The sequence below is a fragment of the Epargyreus clarus genome, unplaced genomic scaffold, assembly GCF_041222505.1.
Source record: "Epargyreus clarus isolate Ecla_fem2 unplaced genomic scaffold, WU_Ecla_fem_2.2 ptg000006l, whole genome shotgun sequence".
NCBI lineage: Eukaryota > Metazoa > Arthropoda > Insecta > Lepidoptera > Hesperiidae > Epargyreus > Epargyreus clarus.
Window position 1 is genome coordinate 6,997,382 of NW_027332214.1, and position 26,056 is coordinate 7,023,437.

Consider the following 26,056-nt stretch of genomic DNA (forward strand, 5'->3'; position numbering starts at 1 on the left):
GATATTTAGGGAAACCCCGTAAAAACTTAGCGTATAGGTACATATTGATTGTTTTTTGTTTTAATATTTAATATTAATATTATATATATAGTATTTTACATCTAAATAAATGTATTAAAGTACGCTTACATTTCTTCAAAATATTTTATTTTGACCTTTCTCTTAGTGACCCAATTTTATCCCACTTTGCCCCATCACTATGTTATCATACTTGTATCATAATTTTCATCTCTTTTAGATAGTCCGTTGGTGACACTCACACTAGGGAGCACTCTCAACCCTAATGACATCAAAGAAGGTGACGATGTATACTTCGAATGCAACGTGCGTGCCAACCCTAGAGAACATCGTATATCGTGGTATCATAATGTAAGTTTTCTAAGCGTATGTGTATTTTTCAGGGTTGCCATGACCATGACTCTCGTGATTTTGAGAAATATAATTATGTAATGCATGGTTTTGGTTTCTTCTTTAACTGATTTCATAGTTAATACTATCTCAAGTTAATATGAGTGCTGGTATCGTTATATTAAATCACCAACGTTCAATATAACACGTTAGAAAGCCGTTCCTGAGTTTAATTAGAATCGGCCAAACTTTACCAAGCAGCACGGAGTGGGTAACCAAATTCCAAGAACGCTCGCAATAATCTTCAGTTCACGATAGTATTTCTTAAAACAAGTAATGCATATTTATATACAAATAAATTTCTATGTGTCAAAATATAAAAACCTAACATGAAAGGTAATATTATTATTCCAATACCTTGTATTTTACCAATAAACATTTAAAATACTTGGGCAGACTTCACAATGCGCACTTACAGAAATATACAACAATTTTATTCACTGATAAAGATCTACAAGGATAACAATACTAATACAGCGGTGAAGACAGCGAAATTTAAACGCACTATCATACAGAGATAGCGAGCTTGCGTGCATCGCTAGCGGAAAGCCTATTTGTTTGTTGTGCTATCTTCGTTGACGTATTGCACTATGCGGTATTTGTCGGTATTTAACCACTTTTTGTTTATTAGGGGCAAATGAAATTCATTTCATTTGATGTAGAAGATATTGTCGTAAGTAAAAGTTGTAACCAAATATCGAATGGTCACCGTTACGGCGAGAAAAATATCAACGATATTTAATTTTCATCCAAATGAATGCCTGAGGATGGTACATAAAAATCATATTTACTTAAAAAATGCTTAAGACTAATTGATAAAACATAGGAGCAGCATAAATTGTGAGTCGTAGAGATATGAATATTTTCAGTAGTTATTTAGTAACCAGAATACGAAAGTATAGTTTTAAAATTCAACTTCTAAGGCGGATAAATAGGAAATAAAAATTTATAAATATGCTACATAAATTGGTCTTACATACCTCTATGTAAAGAAACGTAACAAAAGTAGTTTCTTAAAAGTAAAACCAATTTTAATTCTGAAACACACACCTTAGCTTGCTTAGCTAAGGATATTTGTTAACTTGGACTAAACCGAGCTAAACTTATAACACGATACGTAAACTTACGCGGTTCAAGTTTCCAGCTTAGTCTAAGCAATCGGTCTCTGTAATGAACTAAATTATTACTAAACAGGATGCAATTAGCCTTGATTATAGTTACAATCATGTGATATATGAACGTAATATTATGTACTTATGATAGTAAGCTGTTGAAATGTGAGAGGTTTTAGGAGAAATTTGTTTCGAATAAGATTTCGCATCGCATCGTATATCGTCATCCATGCTTGTCTCCAATATTTGGAGATTTAACGTGCCTTTGAGATTTTTTTTAAAGATGTTAAAGTTATCCACTAGTTATCCCATAGTTCCTTCACGATTATTCCTTTGCCTCAAAGCAAGTGATATTAATACATTTCTAATAGGCACATAACTTTTGAAACATCAGAGGTTAGGGAGTCGAACCTTTTAGGACCGTGTTTCGCTGATCACTTCTTAACTTCAACCTAACCTAACCTAACAATTATAATGCCTTTTATGAACAATTAACTCACAAACGCTGCTGTAAACGTAAACTAATCTAAGTTATTTCCTCACAGGACAGAGCAGTAACCCAAAACGTGTCGACGGGTGTGATCCTCAGCACGCGGTCGCTGGTGCTGCAGCGCGTGGCGCGGCACGACGCCGGCCGCTACTCGTGCAAGGCGGCGAACGCGCGCGGCGAGACCGCCAGCGAGGTGGTATTGCTGCGGGTACAGTGTGAGTATGTTGCTAGGTAACTAGCTAGGTCACAGGACGTGGCGACGGTGTGATCCTCAGCACGCGGTCGCTGGTGCTGCAGCGCGTGGCGCGGCACGACGCCGGCCGCTACTCGTGCAAGGCGGAGAACGCGCGCGGCGAGACCGCCAGCGAGGTGGTGTTGCTGCGGGTACAGTGTGAGTATGTTGCTAGGTAACTAGCTAGGTCACAGGACGTGGCGACGGTGTGATCCTCAGCACGCGGTCGCTGGTGCTGCAGCGCGTGGCGCGGCACGACGCCGGCCGCTACTCGTGCAAGGCGGCGAACGCGCGCGGCGAGACCGCCAGCGAGGTGGTGTTGCTGCGGGTACAGTGTGAGTATGTTGCTAGGTAACTAGCTAGGTCACAGGACGTGGCGACGGTGTGATCCTCAGCACGCGGTCGCTGGTGCTGCAGCGCGTGGCGCGGCACGACGCCGGCCGCTACTCGTGCAAGGCGGCGAACGCGCGCGGCGAGACCGCCAGCGAGGTGGTGTTGCTGCGGGTACAGTGTGAGTATGTTGCTAGGTAACTAGCTAGGTCACAGGACGTGGCGACGGTGTGATCCTCAGCACGCGGTCGCTGGTGCTGCAGCGCGTGGCGCGGCACGACGCCGGCCGCTACTCGTGCAAGGCGGCGAACGCGCGCGGCGAGACCGCCAGCGAGGTGGTGTTGCTGCGGGTACAGTGTGAGTATGTTGCTAGGTAACTAGCTAGGTCACAGGACGTGGCGACGGTGTGATCCTCAGCACGCGGTCGCTGGTGCTGCAGCGCGTGGCGCGGCACGACGCCGGCCGCTACTCGTGCAAGGCGGCGAACGCGCGCGGCGAGACCGCCAGCGAGGTGGTGTTGCTGCGGGTACAGTGTGAGTATGTTGCTAGGTAACTAGCTAGGTCACAGGACGTGGCGACGGTGTGATCCTCAGCACGCGGTCGCTGGTGCTGCAGCGCGTGGCGCGGCACGACGCCGGCCGCTACTCGTGCAAGGCGGCGAACGCGCGCGGCGAGACCGCCAGCGAGGTGGTGTTGCTGCGGGTACAGTGTGAGTATGTTGCTAGGTAACTAGCTAGGTCACAGGACGTGGCGACGGTGTGATCCTCAGCACGCGGTCGCTGGTGCTGCAGCGCGTGGCGCGGCACGACGCCGGCCGCTACTCGTGCAAGGCGGCGAACGCGCGCGGCGAGACCGCCAGCGAGGTGGTGTTGCTGCGGGTACAGTGCGAGTATGTTGCTAGGTAACTAGCTAGGTCACAGGACGTGGCGACGGTGTGATCCTCAGCACGCGGTCGCTGGTGCTGCAGCGCGTGGCGCGGCACGACGCCGGCCGCTACTCGTGCAAGGCGGCGAACGCGCGCGGCGAGACCGCCAGCGAGGTGGTGTTGCTGCGGGTACAGTGTGAGTATGTTGCTAGGTAACTAGCTAGGTCACAGGACGTGGCGACGGTGTGATCCTCAGCACGCGGTCGCTGGTGCTGCAGCGCGTGGCGCGGCACGACGCCGGCCGCTACTCGTGCAAGGCGGCGAACGCGCGCGGCGAGACCGCCAGCGAGGTGGTGTTGCTGCGGGTACAGTGCGAGTATGTTGCTAGGTAACTAGCTAGGTCACAGGACGTGGCGACGGTGTGATCCTCAGCACGCGGTCGCTGGTGCTGCAGCGCGTGGCGCGGCACGACATGCCAGCGCATACGAAAAATCCAAAAGCGGGATTTTTTAAATAATATAGGAATAGTAAACGAGCACATGCTCGTACGATTTTTCAGCGTATGATTTACCAGCGTATGATTTACCCACGTATGATTTACCATCAGGAGTACATACTCCTGATGGTAAATCGGAACATAGCAGTGTCGAAGAGAGCTGTTATTAGGCGGAGAAAGATGTGGCGTTGGTGACTCAGAGGTCAAAGCAGTTATCGAAAGGGTCACTAAATGTCGCGACATGACAAGGAGAAGAGGATTCAATACTTTTTCACATCATATATTAATAAGATTTTTGCCAATAATTTAAATAAAGTATATTATAAAGAAAATTTCAAATGGATTTTCAGAATAAAATATATTTCAGAAATATATTACTTACGGAGGATCGAAGTATATTCATGACTTGTATTCAGAAAATATCTTCTGGAAAGACTGTTATGTATTAACAGGAAATTTTTCAACTGTCATGTAATTTTTTGCACCTTCAACTACCTTTTGCTACTAACATCCCAAAAAACGTAAAATATCGCCTATAAAACAAACTTGAGTTATACCTTCGTACACACACGTCGGAAACGAGGACATATATCGTACCAATAAAATGTCACTACATCATAGGGGATGAATTACAACCCTATAAATACCAATGTGTCTACGTAGGTATTCAAATGATTGCGGTTCGGATCGACGTACCGGTTTCCTTCCGTGGCCGACTGGCCGCATAGTAATTGCCACGGAAGGCGGCGCTAGTGTTAAATCATCGAAATTATTACCGAGTTGCCCCGACGACCCTCGCAAATGTGTTGTTGCTTAACAACTTTAATCCAAAAAAATTAGTTTACATTGATACAACTAAATTTTGGTTTAAATCTTAGATGATTTCGTATGTTCTAAATACTTGTATCTTATGTAGTAATTTTGCTATAAAAAATGGATTTTGTTTATTTTTATGCAAATATTGGTGTAAACACATTATACATGACGTAATTTAGAAAAGGTAGTAGGTGCTTAATATAAAAAGGGAAAAAATGAATTTTAAAATAAAACATTATACATTGCGGTTCGGAATGACGTACCCGTTTCCTTCCGTGGCCGATCGGCCCCGCATAGTAATTGCCATGGACGGCGCTAGAGTTAAATAATCGAAATTATTACCTCATATCACCAAATTGCCCCGACGACCCCTGTAAATCTATTGTTAAGGAACAAGTTCAAATCAAAATTTAATATAAATTGATAAAAATATTTATTTATAAAAATTGTAAATGGTTTCGTATCTTATAAATATATGTAGAATAATTTAGCTATATTTTTTATGTCAAACATTTTGGTGTAAACACGATCTAATTTAGAAAATGTGATAAAAGTAGTTAATGACGTTTAATATGAAAAGGGTTAAAGTTGAATTTCAAAACAAAACATACATTGCGGTTCGGATCGACGTAGCTGTTTCCTTCCGTGGCCAACCGGCCGCATAGTAATTGCCACGGAAGGCGGCGCGAGTGTTAAATCATCGAAATTATTACCTCATATTACCGAGTTGCCCCGACGACCCTTGTAAATCTGTTGTGAAACAACCTTAATTCAAAGTTTTCTTTAGTTCACTGACAATATTTTCTTTCGGTGTCGTTATTGTAATCGAAGCCTTCTTGAAGGAATGTATAAATATAGTCACATATACGGTACAGAGTAACGATATTAACGAATTACACGTAAGTAGGTACACACTAGTGATATTCCCGTTATTAAACTGTTCTTGCTGAAGTCTCCGACCAGAATGTCGCTCTCTGTTAACTCGGGCGTCGCCATGATATCATCCCCACTTGACATCCCCACTGCATCTATGTTTTTACTGTAGTATTCAAATGAGTAACTTATTATTTTAAAGTACTATTATAAAAATGCGATATCGTTAATATTCAAGCTTCGCATTAACGACGATAACATTATAATATGCGTGTTGATATACTTACTTGAATTTATTTTTTATGCCAACGTTCTAGTCATCTAACTAGATCAAATTGGAATGACTTAATTCGAAACTACTTGGGTACATTCAAGATATCAAATATGAAAAAAACAAAAAAAAGAGACTTAAACTTTAGTACAGTATTTAGAATATACATAATTAGAATGTGAATATGCAAACCATTGACGAAAAAAGACAAAGTAATCAGCGAAGGTAACAACGTCGCAAATTTAATTAAACTGTCAACAAAAACACTACAACCACATTCATTTTAATTGACAACAGTAAACCGTGCTTCAAAGTAAAAATTTACTCAGTCCCTACACAACACGACACATGATAAACGATCACAAAAAGCTTCGATACAAATATTAGCGTACACATACACACGCACCGATACCCCTATGGCCTACCCTTCATTATACCGCAGCCTGACGTAAATCAACAACTGTGTCCGGTACAAGATTTATTACAGGCTGTATTGGCGCATCGGACGCTTCCTTCCGTGATCACCGACCGAAACTTAATTGCCGAAGGAGCGAAATAATCGGAATTATAATTGTTCTTTGATTTATACAAGAACATTGTTTCAGGATTGTTTGTTGACGTATTATTACGGAGCGGGACAAATTATTTGATTTATTAAATCTTTGTATTGTGTCATATAATAAGTTGATAATCAAAAGGTTAAAATGATAAAGTGCAGAGAAACAAAATTTCATCAATATGAAAACTACAATAGTTCTATGATTTATACAAGAACATTGGTTCTGGGTTAAAGCAGTTATTAATGTTGTATACATTTATTACGGCACGAAGAATATTATTTGATTCGGTGAAAGCTTTTTGTGGTGTTTAATAAGTTGATAATAAAAAGAGTTAAGAGGATAAAGTAAAAAGTAATTTGTAACAATCAGTCAATTTTGCAATATTAATTTGATTTTTTTGTAAAATAGATCAAATTGCTAAATAACAGAAACAAACAATTTATATTCAATGTCTTATTATGGGATACATTTTATGATACAAAGATACAATTTCGTTTATTAGCAGTTTAACAGGTTTTATGTTAAATTAAAAATGTAATATTACCGTTACATAACAGGGTAACATTAATAAGATAGTCAGTGACAATACATTTAATTATGACAACCCTTCCAGATAATTCAATAAGAGCGTTCAAACCAAGATTTATAGTGTGTATTGAAGCGTCGCTTCCTTCCGTAATGTAATTGCTTTCGCGAGGAGGAAATCAATTAATAATTCCTTGTTTTATATCACCAATGCTCTTTATGTGTGAAGCAAGTAATTAATGTGGAACACAAAAGTGAATAATAAAACCGAGTTCATATTTATTTTAAAAGATAGCAATTGACGTGGAAAAGTCCAAAGGTTACGTGCATAAATAGGTATTTACTTGAGTGATATTATGATTAATGACATTTTTTTTCAAAAATTCAGAAAACCTAATAATGCTTTATAAGCGAGTTCGATAGCTAAATGATGGCCAATTATGTGGCTGTGAAGTTAGTAAAAACTAACAAATGTTAAGGAGCAATTTAGATTTAGCTAAATTATCAATAGTGAAAACAGCTATACGACTACAAAGCCTAAATATCTGTATGTATAAAAATACAGAAAAGGGGAAGGCAAAAATAATAATAAATTTGAAGTTAATGTGAATGTGCACTTATACGCGAAATGTTCTAGGCACATAAACAAATTTTATTTCAAACAAAACAATGAGCATGTAGTTTAAAAATCTTACGGCCCTTAAACATAAAGTAAACGTTATAATTAAGCTCAGTAAAACATAAAAGCGCTATTTCATACTCATTTGTGTGGAGTCGTCTTTTCTTCCTACATGAGCGTAAATTTCATTTAGAGGAAGCTTTTGTCGCGAGCTTAAAGCGAAACCAGAGTGTACGTATTTTAATCATGATATGAAAACGTTAGTGTAACTTACAATATCGTGATAATATCTCGCTGTGAACCTTGAAATACAATGGTGCTTTCATTTTGTGTACAGATTTAGATATCAGCATTGCGCAAAATAAATGTGGGTTGTTTAGAAGCGTTTAATGTTTGAGTTATTGTAAGTTTTGGAACAGTACTATTAAAAACGTTTTCTACACTCACAGCTGCATTAGGATTGTCTTGTGTCGTGAATGCTTTGGACTCACACTAAGACTAATACACAAACACCCAGACCCAGAACAGAATTCTATATTCATCATTTAGATTCAACATTTAGATCTGTCTGGTTAGTATGATGATCGCTTCGACACAGGGGTCGAAAACGTTTTCAAAATATGCTCCGTGTATAGTAGGTAAAATACATTTTAACGGTTGTTCAATATCACGTATGTTATGTACCTACTTATATTTGAAATAAGGCTATCACCATATAAAATCTCGTTATACTCCATTTAGTCGTTTCTTACATTAACTAATACAGACCGTCAGACATAGATAGATGGCCTTTTCGACTTTTTGAAAGTATTGCTATTAGAACCCATAGTATATCTTTAAGCATAAGTAAGTATGTATGTCTATTCCACATAAAGACAAACAGTCACGTCAAAATCACAAACACACCAATCCACACACAGATGCGCCAGTATGCACCGAGACGTCACCCCAGGTGGTCGGCGCGGCGCTTGCAGAGTCGCTGCACGTGCGGTGCGCGGTGCACGCTGACCCCGCTGACGTCACCTTCCTCTGGCAGTTCAACAATAGCGGCGAGAGCTTTGATGTATCCCCTGTTAGATATGGTGAGTGGTGTTGCGAAAGAATGTCGTGTACGGTCAGTTTTCTATAAGCATCCTTATGAAATGTCTTTTATATAAAATTGGAGTAGGAAACGAGCTTGCAGCAAACCTAATTTACTATCAAATTGTCACTGGCACCCATGACATCTGTGACCAACTTCATCTAGAACAAGTTCAACTTTAAGCAGATCACAGATGCGTTGCCACTGCTTTGGACTCAGATCTCGTTATGTAGGTTTACAAGCCTTTTATGTTCTGAGAGGCACAAAATTCGGTAGAATTTGAAACATGGTAATGTTATTTCAATATGGACTATTAGCTTCTGATAAGGTTAAATAACATATAACTAATGATAACAACTTAAACTTTTAAGTTTTAGTCTGAAGCATGGAAGGACATATAAGCCAATGGTGGTCTGACATTGCTTAGATTTCTTGATCAAAATCATTGTGCCGCAAAGCTGCGCGCTTCATGCTTTTGCATATATTTTTTGTAGTTAATGCATATATCAGTTCTATCTTATAATCTAGCTTATAATTGAAATCAAACTCATCTTGTAGGTCTTGAAGTCATGTAATAATATAGTCACATAAACGGTACAGAGTAACGATATAACAATTATACGTAAGTAAGTTCACACTAGTGATTAGAAGTATTATAACTACACAAGTATCTCCGTTATTCGACTGCTCTTGCTGAAGTCTCCGACCAGAATGTCGCTCTCTGTTAATTCGAGCGCCGCCAAGGTGTCGTCCCCACTTCACCTACCCGCATCTGTTTTTAAACTGTAGTATCAAATGAGTCACTTATTACTTTAATGTAACGTTATAAAAATGTGATATCGTTAATATCCAAGCTTCTTATTAACGACGATAACATTCGGCCGTCCTGCTCACACGTTCGTCCTCGATCGTGTATGGTCTGATGCAAGAGCTGCAAAAGAAAACCAGTTGTTTAATGCCTAAGTCCAGAAGAGTTACACATTTTCTTGTAATACCGACTCGCACGTAAGAGGCCCGAACTGTTTATCAAAAACATGGCTTAAACTCTACGCATTTTCTTGCAATACCGACTCGCATGTAAAAAGCCCGAACTGTTGATCCGAACCAAGGCTTAAACTAGGTGATGTTCATATAGAATCACACTAGTTGTGTATTACCTAGGTTATAAATCTGCCCCAACAGTGTTCACCACGGATTTCTGTTGCAGGCATAGTTCATAAGGACTCCTTACATAAATGTCATATGCGCGACAGGTATTGAAGCGAATGCATTAGACCATTGTTAAATAATAAAACACACGGTTTAAACTAGGTGATGTTCATATAGGATCACTCTAGTCATGTATCACCGCAGTTTTTATACCTTGTTTACGATAACATTCGGCCAGTGCTCAACTCAAATTTACTCTAAAAATGCAATATTCACTCAATGTAATACATCCACCCAACATACATACATACATACACCCAACCATATGCATCACCAAGAGACACCCGCGAACATTACACTGCTCGAGGCATCTGCACTAATCCATCTTAACTACAGATAAATAAAAATCAAACTAAAAAAAGTTTCCTACACCTACAGTAATGACAACATCTAGCTGCCCACTTTACTTATGTCTGGATTCTAAGTCCAATAGTTAAATCTCCAACAACTATTGATTCGATAAAGTTACGCATCAGAATAACGACGTTTATCTTATTAGTCCATTTCGGAATGCTCAACAACCTGTTCAATAACTGTTATACTGATAGATAGATAGATCTATAGTTGGCCACTAAATGAATCTGTGCGACTCAAAATACTATTATAAAATTATTTTATTACTACTTAGTACTTCTTTTAATTATTACAATGTTATTTTATACAAATAGTTGCCTTTCCAATGTACGTCTTTTATCAACTGATGAAGCAGTATCAAAATAATAATATATCGTGAATATTTGAAATGAATGATATCAAAGTTAAAGACTAAATAATGGTAAACTAACCATGAATTTCACACAATATAACACGTATAAGTTGTATGAACCCAATTTTTTTACGTTATTTATCACAAATTCAAATTATTTCTTTCAAAGTAGGGCCACATAACCCACTTTTGAAAGTCAGAAAGAAATTTCATTACATTAAATTGAATTTATATTCAGTTATAATAATACATACTATTACATGAATTTCAAAATTTAATTAACAAAGCAAAGGACCCATGCGTTCACGTCAGCGACATACTTGTCAATTGTGTATGGCTTAACTACTTAACTTTTTTTTTTTTTTTTTTTATTTCACCAAAAGTTTTAAATTAAGATTCCCATAAGGAAGTTATAGTTTGGGCTATTTTACTGTAAAAGTTATGCATTATACTAAGGAAGATTTGCTAGACTTTACGCAAACGTCGTTTTTAAAAAAAAATCAAATAATGTTATGGAAAGAATAAACACATTAAAATGGTCCGTTAATCTAAACGGAGTTTAAACAGACCTTGTCTTACATTGAGTTCCTCGGAAGCGGATTTTTTTTTCCGTAGGTAGTTATCAAACGGATAGTGTTATTGAATACACACTCGTAAACTACCTACCAAGAAAAATGACTTCAGAAACCGGCCATTATTTAACTATACTTATTTGTGTCTACAACTGATAAAAGATTTTTTTTTTAAACACGCTTTTATTTTTGCCACGCTTTTATTAACTTGACCTGTATGTATGTAACGGAATATTTGAATTCGATTTTTACCTACTTTGAACGGTCAGATTTATTTAAAAATTTTGAAATACCTATGACATGACATGATTTTAATAATCTTGTCCGATTCTAATTTTGTCTCATCACGATCGTCAGATTTAAAACTATAACTGTTTTACATAACATGTGGCTCCTTATCAATCACAACCTAAAATTTCTATGACCTGAAAAAGGTCTATTAAAGTTGATCATGATTTTATACCAGCCAGCCAAACAAACAGTTAGTCAAACTATCTTATGATACACCTTATTACCGAACAATTCATATTTATTATATATATTTCAAACGCCTCGGCTTCACCTGACTTTTATATAGTTTGTAATAAAAATTATATTAGTGCGTAATATCTATATAGATTATATTAATATAATATGTATCATTTACAACCAACACTCTCAAGGAGATGCTCGATGTTTCTATAGAGAAAACCTAGACATGACGCAATTGTGAACCGTATGAAATTTATATGAAAAGTAAATTATTGTATAAGAAAATCCCATCGAAATGTACCTATGCTTTTATTTGATTACATTATTATTCATTTGGCTATGATATACATATAATAAGAATGAAATCTTCACGTGTTTACATCGAATATATTTGAAAAAGAAAAATTGTCTGTCGGTTTGTATATTTGAAAATGCATTAAAACCAAAACTACGAAGTCGATGTCAAAAGTATACATTTTTTTTAAAAAACATTACATGACCAGGTAATGGACAATTCCAAATTACTAACGTACTCCGTGATCTTGACAGAGGGCATTGTATAATTCAAATTATCTTTTGAATCCACATGAACAAAGTCGCAGGCAAGACTCGTTTTAAAAATGCAATTCAAATTATATTTTGAATCCACATGAACAAAGTCGCAGGCAAGACTCGTTTTAAAAATGCAATTCAAATTATATTCTGACTCCACATGAACAAAGTCGCAGGCAAGACTCATTTTAAATATGGTATACAAGAGACTATCTAAATTTATGTAGGCTTCAGTGACCGTTTCTCACTTAATACGTATAATAACTTAATTGCTGTAACTTGTAAATAGAACTAAGCTCAAGTTATAAAAGCATCAATTTATTATTATTATTATTATTATTTTACTTAAAATAATTTATTCTCAATCCCATACAAAGTGGATCCCGTTTATCATTTCGTAAATGGCTCACATAATTAATAATATCGATAGTCTAAGCGTCTCAACGTTTAAGGTACAAACTTCATTTACCAGTATTTGATAGTGCCCAATTTTCAAACCAAAAGGACGTGTAATGTGTCAAATTCAAATTGAAATTTAAAGATTTAAAATTACGAGATGTAAAGAAATATTAATACAAAACGAAACGTTGCATACTAAATTTAAAACAGACATTTAATATTATGTATAAGTGAGTCAGTCTGAAGTAGAATGGGAGATAAGAGAGATATTTTTATATATAATATTCCAAAGACCGCTGCGCATAAGTTTCTCAGTTTTCTTATAGATCATTAACTAATGTGCATTTATACTTTATGGGAGTCAAAACACAGTAGTACACAGTACTGCGTGAATTCGCCTAGAATTGATGGAAATCTAAATTTGGCAACGTACGTATGCTTCTTTCATAACAATTACGTATCAAGTATATGAAATCAAAAGGAAACTTTCATTGATTTATAAAATGAAAATGTGAACAATGTAGATGTGAATGCAAGTTTATTTTTAAATATAGTCAATTAATATCCAAAAAAAAAAAAACAATAAACCTTAAACTCATTTACCATTTCCCTCCTGGGTACACTCAGCCACTCAATACCGTGGTCGTGATACTTTTTTGCAGGCAGTTAAATATGTACCACGTAGATATTATACATTTCTGTACAATTATGAATAATCAAAATTTTGCAACTTAATAAACGTGTCACTTATATCAAGTAGGTATACTGTACTCTGTAACTGCGTTTGTTGCTACCGCATAGTCCCTTCCATACAATAAAAACAAACGCATATACGTAAACCCCGTTTGAAACATTAAAAGTTATCAAAAATAAATTCAAATCTAACCTGTATGCAATTTCTGGCGTACATTAGCCTATATTAACAACCATTAGGTTCCCATATCTATAAAGCCTGACATTTAAGATTAAAGATCCTTAAAATATTTTCATAAGTACGTGTATTTCTATATATTTCAAAGTAGGTGTAACTTTAGAACAATTAGGATTTACTTTTTACACCACAGAATTTAACCAAATGGACAGATTTACCACAAGAACTGCCTTGCAAAATTACTTTTAGACACTTCTTCACAGAAAATGCACTTATTTTGAAGTAAACACCTCAGTTTACAATGTTAACAAGTAATTTGATAAGAGTAAAGTTTGTTCACAAAATTTAAGTATATCATTTTCAGAGGGTATTAACATTTCATTGAATTACTAGTCTCAATCTATCCATTTTCTTAATTCAAATGAGTTTTCCCTTACATCAACGACATTTATCTACCTCCATTTTTACTTATTCTACCAAGATGAATTCACATATGACATAATAATGTTTTAACTCACGGTTTTTATTCCTGTGTCAAGTATGTTCGTACTTACGAATCGCCGTCCATGATTGTGAGCTGGTTCTTGTACACTTCTGATGAAATCAAACTCATCTTGTAGGTCTTGAAGTCATGTAATAATATAGTCACATAAACGGTACAGAGTAACGATATAACAATTATACGTAAGTAAGTTCACACTAGTGATTAGAAGTATTATAACTACACAAGTATCTCCGTTATTCGACTGCTCTTGCTGAAGTCTCCGACCAGAATGTCGCTCTCTGTTAATTCGAGCGCCGCCAAGGTGTCGTCCCCACTTCACCTACCCGCATCTGTTTTTAAACTGTAGTATCAAATGAGTCACTTATTACTTTAATGTAACGTTATAAAAATGTGATATCGTTAATATCCAAGCTTCTTATTAACGACGATAACATAATGTGCAAATTTTACTGGTACAAAAATGAAATTCTACTATTCTGTTATTTTATACAGCGACTCTTAACGGGAGTGTAAGTGAGCTCCGGTATACAGCAGCAAGTGAGAGGGACTACGGAGCGCTAACATGCCGCGGCATGAACACCGTGGGTCGACAGAACCAGCCGTGTGTTTTTCAGATTGTACCGGCAGGTGAGAGTTTTTATAACATAATATATAGCTGTTATAATAGTTACATCTGTTAGCTGTTGCTGCGAAATCAATATCTAAAGTAAGGAAAAATTACTGTAATAGTTGTGAATAACAATTACAATAATTGTCATAATTGCTGTAATTTTTATATAGTTGTTATAATGTAAAATGTATTTTAAACATAAATTAGATCAATAATTATTGATTAATAATTATTTTTTAATGTTTTAATTCTACTGGTATTACTTTTTAAGACAACTCATAAACAACAAAAGCGGAGCAACACGTCCCAATTATACATGTAAAATGTATATATTTTTCAAAATTATTAGTATAACAGACCCAAAAAGTTTTAAACGAAATGTATTTTATATTAAGCTTCATTTAATATCCTTTAGGAAACTCTATTTATACACAAAATCGATAAACAATTGCATTAAACGTATTGAGCAATATACCTAAATATTAGCTTGATAACATCGCATTATTTACGCCACGAGTTACATTTTAGTGCCCATTTTCATTAGTCGGTAACTCTCATTTCACATGCAATTGTATACGACAAATGAAAAAGATCATTTGGAAGCATACAGGAAGTTTAACAATTGATGCAATGTTCGCCATTCATATTCTATTTTTACATCTTTTTCATCCGGCAGCACCTTTTTATCTGTCATTATATTAGTTCGATATCATCGCATTACTTACGCCACTAGTTACATTTTAGTGCCCATTTTCATTAGTTGGTAACTTTGATTTCACATGCGATTGTATAGGACAAATAAAAACGATCACTTCAAAGCGTCCTCGCATGCAGAAAGTTTAACATCCTGCACAATGTTTGTGACATGCCATGCACATTTCTGTTCTATATTCACACCTGTCTCATCCCGCAGCCGTTTTTTATTTGCCAATCTGTTATATTTTCGTTCTAAATATAAGTTTGGTAACATCGTATTATTTTATGATACAAGTTACATTTTAGTGCCCATTTTCATTAGTCGGTAACTTTGATTTCACATGCGACGGTATACGACTAATGAAAACGATCATTTCGAAGCGTCCTCGCATGCCGAAAGTTTAACAGCCCATACAATGTTTGTGACATATTTCTATTCTATTTTAACATCTTTCTCATCTTCCAGCCGTTTTATCTTCCATTTTATTCCGTTTTTTTTTTTTTTTTTTTTTTTTTTTATAATATTAGAGTAGCAGACGAGCATGCAGTCCGCCTGATGGTAAGTGGCTACTGCCGCCCATGGACATCTGTAATCAACCCCAGATAGGATTAGATATTCCTACCTGAGGTCGGCCACAGATGCGCCGCTACCCCTGAGGACTAAGCTGGAACGCCTCGGAAAAGTCTGTCTCCCTTACCACACCCTTCAAACCGGAACACAGCAGCGCTTAACACTGCTGTTATTAGGTAGAAATAGGTGTGGCGGTGGTGCCGCCGGAGTCGAACCACAAAGGGTTCTACCACCTTTAAGTTAACCACCTTTAAGTTAACCTTTAAGTTACCTAAATTATAGTTTGATAATATCCTATTATTTACGGCACAAGTTACATTTAAATGCCCATTTTCATTAATCGGTAACTTTGGTTTTACATGCGACGTTATACCACAAATGAAAACTATCAGTTCGAAGCGGTCGAAGCAGCCTACACAATGTTTGTGACACTACTATTCTATTTTCATCTCTCTCATCCCGCAGTCGTTTTGTATCGACTAATGGAATGCCATAGTCGTTAAAAGAACATACGTTGCCGTCCTAGACGTTTAATAACCCATTTTATGCGTTTTTAACAACGACAGATAATGTTTATTCTTATTGTGCTAGTGATAAAACTTTGTGTAGTTCATTTGTAGTACCACTACAGATAATAGAGTTCTGTCTTAGGGCCCTAGAAGATATGCTATTTTTAGTATCGGCAATCGAAGAGAGATACAGTGATAAAACACTACAACCCGCACACATTAAGCGACTGTCGCATTTACTTTTGATAGTAGCTAAAGCAAGCGTTTTCGATACCGCAACTGAACGCACAAGCAGCAATGACTACTTAGGCCCTTTACCCACAGAGATAAGTATAAGCTACGGGACTGAGAGGCAAGCCATAGATATGAATGATAACCATACGGATACGAACATAGGTTTGAATGAATAGAATAAGATAATGATGTTAATGTTAACGACTAATGAGGCGTCCTATGGTTCGCGTCTCAGTCGCGTAACTTGTAAATATATCCGTGTGTGAAGGCCCTTAAAACTATATGGTCAACATGGGCGTTTCCTACTTAAATTTTATATCTATCTTTAATTTAACTAGCGCGACCGTCACCACCAAGAAACTGCACGATATCAGCGGGGAACGACTCCAACTGGATCGAGGATATCGGCAAGGAAGACGGTGGCGACTTCCTGCTGGTACGATGTGTTGCTGGCTACGACGGTGGGTTACCACAAATGGTGGTGTTGGAAGCTCTGGACTCTGTCACAGGCGTTATACGATTTAACGTTACTGCTAACGAGACAAGTGAGTTATTTTTGCTATTGATTAAATTGTGGCTATTTTTTACGTTTTATTCATATCTAATGTTGCTTATTATTATGTTGCTATTTATTATAAATATTTCGTTGTCGTTACGTTATTTTATTGATATCTAATGATATCATTGTTTACGTTAAAAATGTTTCGTTATTTTTACGTTACTTCGTTTGGTTCATATTAAAATATGTACTTGATTATTTTATTTACTTTATTGGATTATTTTTTAATAAGAAGTCATTAAAATAACTTTATATGGAGTAAATTTTAAACTAAGATACAACTGGAAAAATACTAATGTTATTTTTAAAACCTTCATTCTATTTTTCTTTACTTACATGTTCTTTTGTTATATTTTGCTTAAGTCATTTAATTTGTCAAACTATTGAACCTCTTGGAACGAATCGTGAATTGCTTCATTAGAAAAATACAATGGCAATTCGCAATGGGCAATCGATTTGAATTACTAACAATTCTCAGAAAGTCGTAGTACAACTTCCCTATATATAATTTTCCCGAAACAGTTCCACGCAGACCATAACAGTACGTGACCTGATTTCTAAGTTCGATCGCGAGTTAATTACAGCTGAATAGAAAAATATAAGAAAGTAAAAGAAACGGTAGTAATTTAGGTGATTGACGCACATTTCTGTGTCGGTAATAATAATGATGGTCGAAATGTTGAGTCAAATTTGATAAATGAAACGATGATGGATGATGCAGTTGATGTAAATGGTGTAGTTTAAACGGTAATCAGTTATATTATTGTAGATAACGGTTGATTACAAATTATAGATGTCATTACTATTTTACCAGTACTAAAATTATTTAAGGCAAATTCTAAGGTTTATCGCAAGAAATTTAAAGGAAATATTAAAATTTTTGTGTTCTTCAAAAAGTAAAAATGAATTTTGTGTTTATAATATTTATAACTTAAATGAAGTTAAAAGCTTTTCTACGTGAACTAATTACTTAGCAGTGTAATTTCTTTGCTGTTAAAATTAAGAGACACTAAGAATAATAAGATAATAAATTTGAAACGACTTCAGGTAACTTCTTTTGAAGTATGGAATTTACATATGAATGGAGAAACCTAGAAGGAAAAAACTAGAAAATATTTAGGAAACAAACTGTCCACCATCTTTATAACTGCTATATCTTAGTAAACGCAAAGTAATGGATATAAAAAAGAATCTTATAAAAGTTAAAAACTTAATACAAGAAAATTGCGCGCTAATGTTACTTTTAGTATTAACGTTTAGTTATGCAGGCTCGGGTCATTGCTTTTAAGGTGTAGAAATAAGAGAAAACTAGAAAATAATTAGTAAGAAAACTCAACGAAAATATCAACCGTTGAAATACAGTGAAAGCAAAAAGCACGGCTAATGTTCATGACCTTAATGGTCTTTTATGGCTATTAGTTGCGAGGTCACTTACAATAATAATTATGTGATATGTATTTATTGCTTTTATATTACAATCGTTTGTGAAAGTTTCGACACTTACTAAATGAAAAACAAAAACTTTTAACAATAAAGTTGCGTCATTATTATCATTTGAATGCTTGGATCTACTACGGCCCATATGTAGGTAAGACTATTCGGGGTTGGATGCAGAAGTCCATGAGTTACAGTGATCAATTACGATTAATGCCCGTTTTAATACGATTGAGTATCCAAGTTTTGCAATATACCGATCGAAATTTGATAATTTCTAGTAGGTATATGTCACATGTCAATCTTTGGACAAAACATTGGATAGATCTAATATTAACACGGGCGTTCGTGGTTATACTTGTTTGCTGATCGACTTTGACTTTCGCCAAAAATATATGAATGATTGTTTACATTTAATTTTAGAAATTATGTAAATAAGTTATTTTTGAAATTTTAGATAACCAATTTCCATCCATCCTTAGAACAAATTTAGTAATGTACCTAATGCAAAACAAATGTATTGTGGCCGTAATTTACGGCAAAACATACTACGTATTTCATATTTTTATTTCAATTTACCAAAATCCAAATGGAACTAAAGAAAGAAAGGTTGATTGTGAAACAAAAATAATCCTCTGTAGGTAAAAATTCACAAACGAATCGGAAATATCCAATTTGAGCGAAAACTTTTTCATAGCAACTAAATCTAATTCAACTACAAACTGTTACAATATCGTAACTTGTTTTTCTAGCTTTTAGCCATTTTTTACTGAAAATCAACAAACATAAAATACGTTTTATAAACAGAACGATGTATTTTTTTTCAATTTGTTGCTGCCACTTGAAACTCATGGGTTTAAATCTTTTCACAAAGTGAGCAAACCCAAGTCTTTGGTGCACTTTGCAATCCAATTACGTATTGATTGGACAATATTTTGTCTAAACATTAAATCACACCCACACAATCACATCTAAAAGTGGTTTGGAATCATATAAGACAAGATTGCTACCTAAGGTTGGCTACAGATGCGCCGCCCCTGAGGAATAAGCTGGAACGCCTTGGAGAAGTATCTCCCTTAAAACCAGAACACAGCGCTTACACTGCTGTTACTAGGCATTAATAGTTGTAGCGGTGCCGCGGTGGTGCCGCCGGAATCGAACCACAAAGTGTTCTACCAATATTCTTTATTACATAGATGGGGTAGCAATATTCTTGGTGCCGGGCGGCGTGCTGTGGGCGGGCGGCCACGCGCTGCGGCTCACCGTGCACGCGAGGAATGACAAGGGCGTCTCTGATCGAATTGTTTTACACGCTTTGGCTTATCAGGACCCTGAGAGGAGAACTGGTGAGGACATATTTAGAACTAGAGATGGATTTTGTATTTTTTGTAACTATGTGTGATTTGTATACAGGGTGAATTGTTGAAGTGGGTCTTCAGGTACTTCTCAGAATTCGATCCTTATAAGCGACACTATCCGATGGTGGAATAATACAGGATGTGTTTTTTCAAAATGAAATCATTTGATTCCAATCTAGAAAACACAATTTTTTAAAACATCTAATGATGCAATGGTACTTTTCATCGAAATCGAACTCCTTCCAGCGTTTTTCGCTATTTTTTACAGACTAGACCCTGAAGGCTATTTGAAAAATTCACCGTGTATAGATTGTAATATGTTTTTATATAGGTGATGTGGTTTGAATGTTACATTGTGGTTGTGCTTCTAGTAAATTTCCATGCTCTAAGTTCTACATTTGATCAAAATAAACCTCGTATAACTTTAGGTAAACATTTTTAACAATTTCTTCCAGTTTTAGATTTAACAATCCACTCACATTTAAATTCGCTCAGTATAACCTAATCATCTATCTTAAATATGCCTATATGCCTCCAAAACATTAACGTAACCTATAAAACCGAACACAGTAACAGCGATATTACGTAAAGGCTTATGTAAAGACTATACAAAATTTATCGTCCGGCTAACATCGCTACTGCAGGTGCGGTAACCCGATTAATGCAGATGCCGGCCACCGCTTTGTTTATATCACACCTGTGAGAATACAATCTGAATTTGTTACGTGTTATTTGTTATTGTTGCACTATGGTCTATGACATATCCTATTAATATTATAGAGGTGTCATAAGATTTAAATAAATCTATTAAATTTTTAAATACCGGTCTGACGCGCAAGGGGTCCCGGGTTCGATCCCCGGCCAGACAGATATCCAAATGATGAATTTAGATTTCTGTTTCTGGGTCTGGGTGTTTGTGTATTTGTCTATGTGTGTGTCCATGGCACCCACGACACAGGGAATCCTAGTGTGGCTAGGGGCTGTGAGTGTAGAAAGCGTTTATTTCTCTAGCCGGAAAGCGAACGAATTCATTTTAAAAACAACACACCCTGTATTATTGCGCAATTGGATATTGTCACTTTTGAGGACCAAATTCTAGGAAGCAATTATGAATTTCAAACTTACCCAGTTACCTGCATGTCGCACCAAAAGACTTAAATCATTGAGTATTAAAATTTCATTGAAATATTAACATATTTTGTATTCTCTAGATGGTACCCAGGGTCTCATGGCTGGTGTCTCCAAAGGTGTGTTCTGGGTTATCGTTTTAACGGTTCTCCTATGTACCAGTGGAGCGGTATTCATTATACTATTTCTTCGAAGAAGAAGGTAAGAATCATTATCATCACCTATTCCCCATTACAGTTGCTACGGATCCTCTAGCTAGGGATCTCGAATAAAAATTAATGTTAATAATTAAGATTAAAAACTTCTCGCCATGTGTAGGTTGACAAATTGAATACGCTTTTGATAACTATAAAATAGAATAATGATTTTAGATTTAGGTTCTACGTCTGGGTATTATTGTTGCGTTTCCATGGCATCCATGGAACTCATGTCTGTGTATGTAAAAAGCGTCTTAAGACCCTCTTTGGGAAAAGTGACGAGGATTAATTTTCACAGCTAATGAATATTTTAATTTTTGCATAAAATGCCACAAAGAAAGTAATTTTAAAATTCCTTTTCGTCATATTGGTTGACATAGGTCTTCAATCAATCTTTCATAATCAATATGTCGGCAGGTTAAGACCGCCCAATAAGCAACAAACACCAGAGCTGCAGCTAAATGCAGGTGACGGTCAATACGTAGTTGCGTATACATTGAAACCACCGAAACAAGCACAGCCGGATATACTGAATCCACCGCCTGGTAAGAACTCAAGTGTTTAGCGATTTGTAGAATTTGTTGCTGACTTCAAGGAAGCGGATCTCGTTATAATCCGGAAGCACTACTGTCACACCCATTTCTGCTTTTTAACAACACGTGCTTTGTTTATCACCAATATTAAAATTTAGAATCAAGTATGTAACATACACTCTGCAACATTAATTCGATTTTATTTTTTACATTTTACTTAAAATACATTTTAATAATCGTAGCAGGTATTCATAATGTCCTATTTTTATGAAATAATGTTGAAATCGTTCATCCGTTTTCCGTGATCACAATCTGCCTAAGTTCGAATTACTGGCTAAATATAAGTATTTCTAGTACCTATTAAAATACAAAACTGTAATTAATTACCGACGTAAGTATACAACAATACACTTAAGAAGAATTCTTCAGTTTATTTAATGAGGATACAAATTGATATTTCAAGATATCAAATATACTCAAAGATAAACTAAACAGAAAATAACTTTTCAGTTCCTATAATTCACGGCGTAGGCCGAGAAAAAAATTGTGAAGGCACCCATGTCGTTTAAAAACTGTCCGTTGTCAACGGTAAGCTGACACAGAGAAACAATTGGAATTTTATTTTTAGACGGGAAGCCAGTTCACTAACGCCCGTTATTAATAAACAATCTATCCAATGTTTGCCTACAAAAAGGTCGAAACTTGACAGGAAGTGTTTTGAGTAGGAAGGAATTGTTAAATGTAAATTTTGTAAACGCATCTGTGATTGACTTTAGGTAGAATCTGTTCTATGTATGTGCAGTTGGTCCATGGATGTCAATGTCTACTTTCCATAAAGTTGACTGCATGCTCGGCTGTTGCCACAGATTCATCAAAAAAAAAAAATCGAAATCGATGTTAAAATAAAGAATTTGAATTAAAATATCTCTTTTGGGTCCGGGTGTTTGCGTCTTTGTGTATGTTCTTCGCACCTACGATACACGGTATTCTTGTGTGGGAGAGCAGCGACAGCAGAGCAGCGACGCAGGGTTATATGGGATTCTTACCGCACTAAAACCCCCCCGGTGGCCGACCTCGGCGCTGCCTAGAGGGCTCCGGGATCTCCAGAGGAACGCAACCGGAGCCCTCTTAGCGCGTTGCCCCGTCGGGCTCTGCCCAGGTGAGCTTGGCGCTCGCCACACCATCTGGTGCTTACGACGGTATGCGACCACACATACCGCCGTCCTTCCCGGGGTCACTGGCTGAGCGTTTCGAGCTCCCACTCTTGCCACCGCGCGGACTATACCCTATCTTTGTATGTATTTGTATTTGTAGACGGCAGCCCGCAGCACCCTCCTTGCGTGGAGGCCGTGAACGGCGCGCCGCCGAGCGAGTGGACCAGCGAGCGTTCATTGCACGACGATGAGCCGCATAAGGTCAGTTCTTTATTGTTTTATTGTGTAATTTTGTATTCATTTCTTCATATGATTTCTGTTAAAAATAAATTAGTTCAGGATGAGTTCTAAAGACTAAACCTACGTTCTCTTTTATGCCATCAATGTTATCAAAAACTATACGCGACGCGAGCGTTCGCACTTTTAACTGTAACTTGCATGTTAACGCTACCAATAACATGGTGTGTGCACATTAAACATGTATGTATTAGTTCGGTTACAGTATCAACTATTTTATGAGTAACTGGCTTTAGATGACACACCACATTGAAAAGTGGTAGAATTTATCGTGATTTACTTTTTTGAAATAGATATTAAGTGCTACGAAATACCGTGAACTAAATATGCATATTTAATACTGTGTGGTTTAGCGGTCACTTTATCTGGGTTCCAAGTTCGATCCTTGGTTAAGCAGACATAAATATTCGGTTTATGGGTTTACCTTTATATGTTAAGACATCTACGACACAATATCTCTTAATGTACCGATATCAGTATAAAAACATGATAAAAATATACTTTTGTAAAAATATAATTGCGCTTGTGGCTTTTAAAACATTATAATAATATTAATTTATCATAAAGATCATTATTTTTCGTGGCTTTTCATAATTATTGAGGCTTGATACATTTTAAAGTAATTTAACAAACATAACAAATTGCGGCGTATGTTCTTTTACAACTGCGGTATATGAAAATTAATTTATTCAGATGAACTCGTATTACTGTCGGTAATGTAAAGTCGGATTACTGCAAAAACCCATTAAATCACACTCACAATTGACATGCAAGAACATTATATTTTTTCATTTTTAATAAGGTCGTAGTAGCACACGAGCGTAAAAGCCTTAAAGCTATAGCTATTTTTTATTATAACTAACCTAACTTTGGGGGTATTTGGGGGTAGCAAGGTGTCTGTGGCTAACTCCAGGTAGGAATCTAATCTTATCTAGGATAGCTTTCAGATGTCTAAGGGCGGTGGTAGCCACATCAGGTGAAATACATGCTCGTTTAATAATTCAAAAAGTAGTTCTTTTTTCGGCCTGAATTCGAAATAACGTTTGCGTCCTAAAAAAAATATTGTACTCTCCCGATATTTTTAGGGTTCCATACGCTAAAGGGTAAATATGGAATCCTATATCTAAGCTACTTACCGCTGTAATGAAAATAAATGGGTATCGCCATATAAGAAACAGATATTTTTCAACGTTTTTCTATTGAACTGTAACAGTTAGACAGTTCAAACTTTGCATTTACTTTAATGGCTGCTATGACAACAAATACTAAAAATAAATAAATTTTATTTATCTCAGACCACAATATAAAAAAAAATGAAAATTTGGTGATACGGAACCCGTCGTTTGCCAAGTGCGAGTCCAACTCGCACTTGGCAAACTGATTGAAATTGATGATTATGAAATTGATAAATCTATTTGTTTCAGTCATCAACATTACCAAGATCAACGATCAGTAAACAGCCGGTGACCATCAACACTATGCCGTTAAGTAGAAGGGAACACCTCATAGCCGAAGAGATACCAGGACCAGAGAGTTGTGTATAGAGTAGATATAGAGTCGTTTGTAAATTTTATATCATAATGTATTATATGTATTGACTGTGAAAATTGTGATAAATACGATGTAAATAATTATAAACTGAAAGAAGGCAAATTAAATCTATGATGCGAATCTGGTTTTTATTTTTTTGGTTATGATTTTATGTATAAAATAATCGTAAAAACCATTTTTTTCTTAAGTATGTAATTATATATACTATCAATATATTTTTGTATAATTTATATACAATAAATATATTTTTAAAAGCCAAGCACCTCAGATGTTTCGAATTCTGAGAAATTAGCTTAGAAATGAGAATGTATTTTTTTTTTGTAAAGATCTATCAGACGTGTAGGTTTTCTCACGATGTTTATTGTCTATAATTGCAAGTGATAATTAATTTCTAATATGCACATAACTTTGAAAATTCCGAGGTAGCTTGCCTTTTTTTTTTTTGTTAACGAGGGGGGAAACCTTCAAACGGTACCCGGTGCCGTGGGAGCGACACAGGGTTATGTGGGACTCTTACCGCACTAAAACCTCCCCAGTGGCCGTCCTCGGCGCTGCGTAGAGGACTCCGGGTTCTCCAACGGAACACAACCGGAGTCCTCTTAGCGCTGTGCCCCGTCGGGCTCCGCCCAGGTGAGCTTGATGCTCGTCACACCGTCTGGTGAGCACGACGGTATACGACCACACATACCGCCGTCCTTCCCGGAGTCGCTAGGCTGGGCGGTTCGAGTTCCCACTTTTGCCACCCGCAACCCCGGAAGCCCCCTTTTAGTCGCCTCTTACGACAGGCAGATGATACCGTAGCCCTATTCTGGTCCCAGAACTACAGGGACAGAGGTAGCGTGCCTAGGTTCGAATCTAGACCCGTTTGATTGAGAAACCGATTTTGAACACTAGGCTATCAGTGTCGTCATTATAATAATCAATTGTTATAATGACTACTATTAGGCATAAGCAAATTAATATTTGTTACGAAAATTATAACCACGTGTGGTTTTAATGAATGGATCATTTTGATTAATTAATGGCAGATAGATTGTATGAATGTCAATTTTCGGTTATTATGACTTTATCAATTTAAAACGCTTTCATACTTATTTAATTTTTTTCATAACAGATTAACTTTCTGGTGATAAAGTTCCCAATTTGGAGTGTATATGTCTCAGAGTAAAAGAGCTGGACAAGAGTGAATTATTAGACTTAGGTACCCTCTAACAAACTGCTATGACACTCTTATGACTTAAAGATTTTTCAAGAGTGTTCGT

The 26,056-nt window shown here is 36.6% G+C and overlaps 1 protein-coding gene across 1 annotated transcript in view; it reads left to right on the plus strand.

Moving 5' to 3' along the window:
* Positions 1 to 24,914, plus strand: part of LOC140742834 (neural cell adhesion molecule 1) — a 211,453-nt gene extending 186,539 nt beyond the window's left edge. The window contains exons 9-18 of the mRNA XM_073073871.1: positions 239 to 369; positions 2,066 to 2,225; positions 8,518 to 8,679; positions 14,456 to 14,590; positions 16,922 to 17,128; positions 19,773 to 19,922; positions 21,146 to 21,263; positions 21,677 to 21,804; positions 23,107 to 23,207; positions 24,668 to 24,914. Of these exons, the coding sequence (XP_072929972.1) occupies positions 239 to 369; positions 2,066 to 2,225; positions 8,518 to 8,679; positions 14,456 to 14,590; positions 16,922 to 17,128; positions 19,773 to 19,922; positions 21,146 to 21,263; positions 21,677 to 21,804; positions 23,107 to 23,207; positions 24,668 to 24,787 (1,412 nt within the window). The 3' untranslated portion in view covers positions 24,788 to 24,914. The remainder of the gene's footprint in view (positions 1 to 238; positions 370 to 2,065; positions 2,226 to 8,517; positions 8,680 to 14,455; positions 14,591 to 16,921; positions 17,129 to 19,772; positions 19,923 to 21,145; positions 21,264 to 21,676; positions 21,805 to 23,106; positions 23,208 to 24,667) is intronic.
* Positions 24,915 to 26,056: the final 1,142 nt, after the last annotated feature.